This window comes from Sinocyclocheilus rhinocerous, unplaced genomic scaffold, assembly GCF_001515625.1.
Source record: "Sinocyclocheilus rhinocerous isolate Xijiao unplaced genomic scaffold, SAMN03320098_v1.1 scaffold1254, whole genome shotgun sequence".
Lineage (NCBI taxonomy): Eukaryota > Metazoa > Chordata > Actinopteri > Cypriniformes > Cyprinidae > Sinocyclocheilus > Sinocyclocheilus rhinocerous.
Window position 1 is genome coordinate 372,701 of NW_015643643.1, and position 9,146 is coordinate 381,846.

At 36.0% G+C, this 9,146-nt stretch overlaps 1 protein-coding gene across 1 annotated transcript; it reads right to left on the bottom strand.

Annotated features, from left to right (window-relative positions):
• Positions 1 to 1,133: 1,133 nt before the first annotated feature.
• Positions 1,134 to 8,856, bottom strand: slc5a7a (solute carrier family 5 member 7a). Its single transcript, XM_016575183.1, has 9 exons — positions 8,691 to 8,856; positions 8,065 to 8,304; positions 7,097 to 7,215; positions 6,826 to 6,981; positions 6,535 to 6,683; positions 5,690 to 5,839; positions 5,244 to 5,397; positions 3,014 to 3,231; positions 1,134 to 1,895 (listed from the first exon to the last, which is right to left on the bottom strand). The coding sequence occupies exons 2-9, from the start codon at positions 8,250 to 8,252 to the stop codon at positions 1,242 to 1,244; spliced, it is 1,788 nt and encodes a 595-aa protein (XP_016430669.1). The 5' UTR covers positions 8,253 to 8,304; positions 8,691 to 8,856; the 3' UTR covers positions 1,134 to 1,241.
• Between the last annotated feature and the right edge of the window lie 290 nt (positions 8,857 to 9,146).

A 9,146-nucleotide genomic window follows, 5' to 3' on the forward strand; every position in this document is an offset into this window, starting at 1 on the left:
AAGCCAACAAAATAACACAGCAGCTGGCTCATCCTGGAACCAGGTACAATGACTTCTTTTAACATACGTATGACGTTGCAAATCACAAAAAATAACACAGCACAGACCCCGGAGGTTGTTACATCTGGTAAATCATTTTTCAGCAACATTCATTTTCAAGTACAACAAAGTGACGAACCAGGTTTGCATAATGTCCAATCACCCCCATCTAATCAATGTAGCTAGTTAAGGCGATTACAAGATTATATACTGTATATTTTCCATGTTCTTTGTTTTCCTTCTTAATATTGCACTATGAACATGAAAAAGACATTTGCCACATGTGCACTTATGCCACAGTTGTTAAAGGTAGTTTGTAGATGGGAAGCACATCACTTGTTATATAATTACATATTTATGAAACAGCTTATAACCGTTTAGCTACATTTGATTTTTATGATCAAATAGGATAATAGGATAATCTGCACTAATATCTATCATGGGAGTTTGACGTAAGTAATGGCATGACACATGAACTTACACCTATTATTTATTAATATATAGCTATAATTGGATAGATTATAATCACTGTGTTATGTTTTCTTTTTCAAATCTGGACTGATCTTTGTCCAGGTTTAGGAAATTAAACGGATAATTCACAAAGAAATGGACATTCTGTCATCATTCATAACTTGAAGAATGTTTCAACTGCTTTTTTTTGTCAATGCAATGAAATTCAATAAGGTCCAAAAGAACACTGAAGTCTATTGACTTTGACTGCATGGATGAAAAAAGAGACATTTTGTTCTATGTTCTACAGAAGAAATGAAGTCATCCAGGTTGAGCAAATGATGACAGAACATCTTTGAGTGAACTAACCTTTTAATATGATTATTTCCCAAGGATTATCACAGTATCTCAACATTTTCTTTAGAAGGGAAAGGAGAGTCACTCAGGGTTTGTACATACCGACAGGAGTCGAAGAGCTTCTCAGGGTAATTAACACCATCAAGTCAGTTTTTTCCTAATATTACTCAAACCACTCGAATCACTGCTGCTTTCTTCTCTCTTTGCCATTTTCATTGAGTTTCAGTTGCTGTCCCATGCCCATCTTGAAAGAAGTGATGGAAATTCCAGAGAAGGAGTGTGGAATGAATTAAGTATATAATTAAAATCTGATATTTATTTACTTATTGGGTGAAGCCTTGTACTTCACATTATGGAACCAATAGAGAGTCTTCTTAAGATTGAACATAGGGTCTCTACTCATTCTCATGACTCGGTGACTCCGGGCTGGAGTCCTCCTCTTCGGTCAGGGTTTCCTTCCTGGTGAAGGTAGCAGCTAAAGTAACACTAAGTCTTGGCTTGACCGGGGCCATTTCATTCAGCCCAATGATGTTCTTGTTCACCAGAGTGGTCTTGTCCATTATTTCGGCACTGTGCTTGGCCACCACTGCATCCAAGAAATCATATTTAGCCGACAAAGTGCCACTCTCAAACAGGTACTTGAACAGGTATGAGAAAGCCACATTGCTTAGGAACGAAGCCAGCATGGAAGCAGTCTTAAAGGGAAACCTCTGCAACACCAGGTATTCCACCTCCTTGGTCACATGATGGACCTTCTCCTCAATGGTCCATCCAGGGTAGTAGATGAACGGAGGCAGTTTGAGATATGGTTCCCCTCCACCAACTCGCAGGATCAATCCAAAGATGTATCCAGCCACCGAGCCGTAGGTGTTCGTGGCACGGATGAAAAGAACACATATGAGTTGGGGGAAGATGATGACGTAGACCAGATCAGAGCTCAGGTACCATAAACCATAGACGGTCCCAGTCAGGAGAGCCATGGCCGTCGCTAGAGCCCCGAACACAAAAATAGTGATCCGCATGACCCACACGATCTCACGGTCGGAAGCCTTGAAATCAGTACAAAGATGAGATGAGAATTAGAGAGATAATAAAATGATACAAGATATGATAAAACTAAGAATTCGAGAAGTCGATTAATATGCAGGCTTTTAATAATTGACACCCACTTTTTTCATTCAATAAAGGTCAGTGATGTTGTCAGTGATTCCATTGACTTTCTTTACATGGACAACAACAGCTGAGACATTCTGCGAAATATCTTCTTTTGTGTTGCCCAGAAGAATGAAAGTCATAAAGTTCTTGAATATCATTTGTGTAAGTAAATGGTGATTATTGTTATTATTGGGTGAACTATCCCTTGAATTACTTTATCCATAAATTAGTATGCATTTTTAAATTTTATAGTTGTTTTACAAAAGAAAGAGAAAGGTTTCCTTGCTTAGTATTTTTGTCACGTTTTCCAGTACAACTATATAAACATTCTTAAACCAATGCTACTTGTCAACATTTTTGTAATTGTAGTAATTTCAACAGGAATCCATGCATTTAGGAGTATCTCTTGAAGGTAAAAAAGTTCCCCACTCAGATTTTCGTTAAAGTTACCTATGCAAATCCTCTCTGCTGTCCAACAGAAAGCTGCTTGATTTGAAAGTGACCGCTGTCTGTGCTGTGCTTCATATATCGGTATGTTATTGACAATGGACTTTTTTGCCCACAAAATTTTGCTGAAATATGACTGCACCTTAAGACAAAAATCCATCGAAAAATGGAAAATGTACTGGTAATTTTCAGCCAGAACACTGTCTGTTAATTTACAGAGATATATTATAGCCTTTAACCTAAAACACAACACAATGCAACAATACAAGTAATACAATACAGGTAAAACACCTGCAAAATCAATGCAGAAAATTCCTTTACAGATTTTCCTACAGTGAAGATAAATTTACTTGTAAAAAGAAAATTCTTATTTTCTAAAAACAATTATAAAAAGTGCCTTTATTAAAACAAGAACAACTATGCACCAGTGGGGTAAGAAAAATAAACATTTAGCTTCTTCATAAGTAAATGCATTTTGATTCGAGAATGTTTGTACTGGAATACAAGACAAAAAATATTGAGTCATTTAAAAAAATTTTTTTTAATTATTTAGTCTGGCTCTCACCGATTGTCGGAAAGCGAGCTGGTAGATGTTCCTAGCGAACATGGAGCTGGCCGACAAGATGGATGAGTCAGCGGATGACATCACTGCGGCAGAAACTGCCCCCAGACCAAAAAAGGAGATATAGGCCGGGCACAGGTGCTGTAGCACGATCGGTAGGATCATGTCAGACTGGTCCCTCTGCATGGGAGGAATTGGCCCATAGGATGTCTGGTTCCAATCTGTGGAGTTGAACACACTTACTATATACTGTGTAATAACCAGCAGCATAAATAATTATTTTTTGCATCATACATGAGTCAAATACATGTTAAATGAAACATTCAATTTCAAATTCGTTTTACTCACAATCCAAAAGCAACAAGCCTTGCTTGATTAGACTGTTATTCCCAATAAGTAAAGTAATAAGTGACTGGCTGTGTCTTTGATGCTGAAAGTCTGTTGATTAAATCTAGGTGCTGTGTGCCTCCCTCAGATGTAATATTTACAGGGTTCACATCGTTAAACGGATAATCTGTTAATAATGTACGAGGGAGACCAGCTGTTGTTATTTACTCATTTCTTTAGTGATCTGAAAGGAACATGGTTTCCACCCGGGGCTGATACAGCCTGGAGGAGAACACCTCCCACAACACACCAGAGCAAATCAGACTGTTCCCCAATAATCAGAAATAAGTGATTACATAATTAGAATTACTGTCAGTATATACTAAATGCAGTACACTCTCGAAGGGAAAATGGTGTTAGGCTTTAGGACAAGGAAATGTGGTATACAGGAAACAATATGAAAAATGCTTTGATGCACATTTTTAATTTGGCTGAGCTGTGAATAATTATTCAGGGTGAGGGTATGTGGTATGAGGGGGAAATACAACATAATTAGTGTATAATTAAGAACACTTTTGTAAGCCATATTAAGAAGTTTTATTCCTAAAATGGTGAGCCTTTCCTTTTTTTGCACTCAAACAGATCTAATGATCAGCATGCTTTGATGCACATTTTTAATTTGGCTGAGCTGTGAATAATTTTTCAGGGTGAGGGTATGTGGTATGAGGGGGAAATACAACATAATTAGTGTATAATTAAGATCACTTTTGTAAGCCATATTAAGAAGTTTTATTCCTAAAATGGTGAGCCTTTCCTTTTTTTGCACTCAAACAGATCTAATGATCAGCAAGTGGAAACAGCCTATAAATCAGACTACGGTAATTAGACTGCTTGGGTGACTTTGTTAGCAACTTCTTTTTCTTTATTGAAACGCATATATGCTATAAATTAACTGATCTTGTAAAGTCTGCAAGAAATGAAGTTGCAATTACCTATTGTTATCCTCGAATGCAAAAAACAAAACAAAAATAAAACAATGCAGGACTTGATTTTGGATCTGATTGGAATTAATTGGATCATTGTCATTTGCTAATTGCTGCGATCTTATGTAGATTATAATTTGCAAGAACAGGGCTATTATAGTTAACTAAACTAAAACCATCAAAAACATTTGTGGTTTATTCCAATTTCAATTGTATTTCAATTTTAACTGAAACAAAATAATATAAAAAAGAAAAAAAATTCATTTAAACACTTCTCATTTTCATTTAGTTTAAGCTGATGTAAAATAACTAAAACTGAAGTCAACATTTATAAAAACTATATAGACATTAAAAACTAGTAATAAATACAATGTAAATGAAAACAGAAAATCAAAAATCAAAGCTAATTCAATATATTAGAAAAAAACTATAATAGTACATCAATGATACTAAAATAACACTGTATAAGAGAGGAGGAATTATTGTCCTGTCCTCGTGCCAGTGCAGACGTCATCAGAAAACAGATTGTTGTGAGGGGGAAGGGAAGTTAATGTTGATTGAAGATTACAAGGCCATATTTAAAAAAACAAAACAAATGTGCACAGATAAATTATTTATAATAAACGCTGCAATACTCCATGAAAAAAAAAAAAGATTTTTCATGATGACTTTAATATTACAGATTTGGGTTACACTTTATTTTACAGTGTCATTGTTACCATGTTATTGTGTATATTTAAGTCCTAATTAATATTAGTTAACAACATGGACTTACTATAGGGTTAGTGTTTGGTCAAGGGTTAGTTTCATGTAATTAGGCATTATTTACTATTATTATTATAACATGTAACATGTAAGTGTTATTCAGATTTGCTACATGTTTAAAAAAAAAAAGTCAAGTTTCCAACAGAGGTTTGTCTTACCTGTGGAAGCCCCTATGGCTCCGATCAGGATGGAGGGAATAGCCATAATGATACAACCAAAGGCAGCCAGGAAGGAGAGGACTTGAGCATAGGTAGCTGAAGAGGCAGAAAGAACCCTTTGAAAATATACCTGCCAGGGAATCCCCCCCAGCATCTAGAAACAGAAACCAGACAGCATGATACAGACATATAACATCAAGAGTAGATTATAACATTACAAACATTAAAGCTAATCTAAATATGGCAACCTACAGGAGGAGAGTGACCCGACTAGACCAGTATTACACTTTATTCACCCTCAGGTCTTATTTAGTTTTCCTCCCCACGAAGGATTGCATTGTTCACTAAAGTAAGAAATTAGGTTTGGCCCTTCAGAATCAACAATTCTCCATTGGCAAAATCATTGTGTCTCCATCCCATCATGCTACAGTGGGTTGTCCACTCACCAGAAGGCAGAAGTTGTCAGCCCACATCCATTTGTCAAGGCTTTCTATCTTCCCAAGCCATGCGGTCTGATTAGCATGGAGCTGCTTCACTGCTGTCACTCCGATGTCAGACACAGCTGGGTTTGAGAGCGCAAAAGGGACGCTCACCCACTATAAAGAGAACATATTCCTCTATTACCATGTAATAGACCATATATAACATTGTAATACTCAATTTATAGCAGGTACTAGTGAAAACTAGCCAAATAGATAAACATTTTTCAATATTGTGCAATTAGTATTATTTTTATTTTTCAAAAAATATATATATTTTTTTTAATTTCCGTATGAATTCTGTTCAATTAATAATGTTATATTATTAATTTTATTAATAATTTATTATATTGAATAATGTAATAATAAATAAAAAAAAAGGTTACACTTTATTTTAAGGTGTCCCAGTTACAGTGAAATTTGACATTTAAGTACTGAGTAATATTAATTAACTACATGTACATACTATATGGTCAGGGTTAGGATTAGGGTTTGGCTTAGGGTTACTTGCATGTAATTGTGCATAATTTATTGTTATTATAATATTAAGACACTTTAAAATAAAGTGTTACCATAAAAATAATTAATTAAAGGCCATTATAACTCAAAAAATGATTTCTTCTTTCACTTCTTTATTCCTATTGCTTGTATCTTTAAAGGGTGGTTGATGAGCCGTTACTGTCAAAACTGCACAGCAAACAGCCACTTTGATAAATCACAGAGTGTTACGTGCTGCTGAAGACATGCAGACATGAACTAAGGGGGAAATGACACATTCGATGACTTCATTTTGTGGTTCTGTGAAGCCTTACCAGTCCTAAAAAAATGCAGAAGAGCTGGACAACATCAGTGTAGGCCACTGAATACAGTCCTCCCACCAGCGTGTAGAAAATGGCAATAAGAGCCGAAATAATCACAGACATATTGATGTCGATGTCAATGATCACACTCAGTGTGGCCCCTGTGATGCAAACAAAGTATATTTAAATAAAGCTTTACTGAAATATTTATAGCATATGTCCTAATACAATAATGAAAGCGCTTGCAAATTGTGTTGTACTGATTGTGTCTTTCTAGGATATCAGTTCCCTCTCTTTTCTTACCAAGGGCAGATAAGATGGCGGCTGACCAGAACATTTCCCCCATTAGTGCAGGGATGAACAGCAGACCACCCATCCTTTTTCCATACAGTTGCTGGAAGGGGTCAAGCATGGTGACGTAACCCCGGGAGCGCATGGGTTTAGCAAAGAAAAGGCCACCTTGACATGAATCAATTCATAGAAATTATATGTTTGACAGATACTTGCTTCTAGTTCTGCTAACTTTAACATTGAAAATATGTTTCTATCAAAGCTGCATACACACGCAACATACCCAAAACAAGGCTGAGCGCATATCCAAAGGGAGCCTGTGCCCATGCCAAGCCGTACCCGGGAAGATAAACATTCTCTGCTGTGCCGTAGAAACCTGTACATAGCAGCCAGAAGGAAATGCTAATTTTAAAGAAAAACATCAGACGTACTTAGAGGCTTTTTTATTAACAACATTGTTAACATTAAGGTTAAAAATGCTGTAGAAGCATTGTTCATTGTTAATTCAAGTTAATTAAAAATTTACTAAAACAATCAAAGTTGCATCTGTTAACATTAGTTAATGCACTTTAACACCAGTGACATCAATGAACAATTGCTGTAAATGCTGTAAGAAATATATTGCTCATTGTTAATGTTTTAACTAATGTTAACAAATGAGATTTTATTGTAAAGTGTTACAAATAGTTGTGGTTGTGTGTGTGGAAAAATATCATAACTGGTAACATAAATTATTAAATAATTAGTAACAGTACCAGTATGTACAATACATGCATGGGTAAAAAAGAAGAAAGAAAGAAAGAAAGAAAGAAAGAAAGAAACATATATATAAAACCAAACAGAACCATTTAATGTTTAAAAAAGTACATAGACCCAGCGAAATTGCAGTTAATATACAGCAATAAAATTAAACATAATACATAACGTAGTATTATATATAATTTAGGCCTACAGATTTCCGAATTTGTCTATTATTTATTTATTTATTTATTCAAATTATTTATAAAAAGGTTTGCTTTTTTAAAACAACGATTCAAGGTTTATTTGTCCAATGATTATTTATTTTGCTTTGCTATAGAAAGACATCAAGATACATCTCATCATGATTTTATTTTTTATATATATAGCCTATACAGACAGTATATTTTTGTTAGATAAGTAAATCTCTAAAGATGTAAAAATAAAACGCCATTCGTGTTATATCATATATGCATAAAGTGAAAAGCTTTTTTATTTAGTTCTCTCTGAAACTCACCAGTCATGGTAAATCCGCCGACAAATAATCCAATATCCCTTCCGCCGACCATAATGGTCTCACTGCGATCAACTCCCTCCACCACGCCGGAATTCTTGTTTTTCCATGCTGCCCAGATTCCCACTATAAGGATCAGCAAGTAGAAGATGACAATGGCCACCAAACCCTCCACATGGATGTTCATCTTCTCTCTGCTAAAGTCGTTGTATCTCTAAAGAACCGAAATTCATTGAGACCTAAGAAAAAGAGACCTAAACAGGCATGCAAGAAAAGAAGGGAGAGTTACAAAAATCAATCAATCAATCAGTCTGTTGTGCTTCTAAACACAAAGAAGACGCAGAATTAAGAATTCAACTCATTTCAAATTATCATAAATGCCTATTTATAGTCTTTCAGTCACTTCATACTTTTTTAACATTTCGTGGTCAATTCCGAGGATTTCATGTTTCTGGTTTAGGTGGGGCAAAAATGGCAACTATTCCATAATTCAACATCATAAAAGTGCCTCACCTTTGTGAATCAGCCGCCAGCCACTCAGCTGCCACCGACAGTGCAAAAACGAGCCCAACTATCGCCTCAGGAGAAGAGCAGTCCAGCACATTTCCGAGTCAGCCAAACTTACTGTGAATCTTATAGGAGCAGGTTTCGTCAGAGGGTAGATGAACGTCAGAGAGATGTGAATGGGGGCTATTTATGAATAAAGATGTCAGATCGTGCAAATGAGCCGCGCGTCATTGGGGGTTATAAAGGCAACTGAAAATCGCTAGACGGGGGAAACAGCTGTAAATCAAGAGTAGTGAAATATATCGCTTCCATTCATGTTTTTCTTGACTGATATTTTATGGCAGCCTGTATGATTATAAGCAGCGGTGGAGACCAAGTGCAGGCGCTGTCCAGAGTGCTGAGGACACAGCCAGATCCCGCACCAGCCTGACAAAAGCGCTTCAGACGCCACCCAAACACTCCAAACTCAAGTGTATTGTGAAAAGACAAATTTAAAGTCACAACTCAGAAGGTGATGTACAGCCTATTCAAACTAATGTTTAAAGAACACGACAGTAATCCGCAGTAGTGCGTT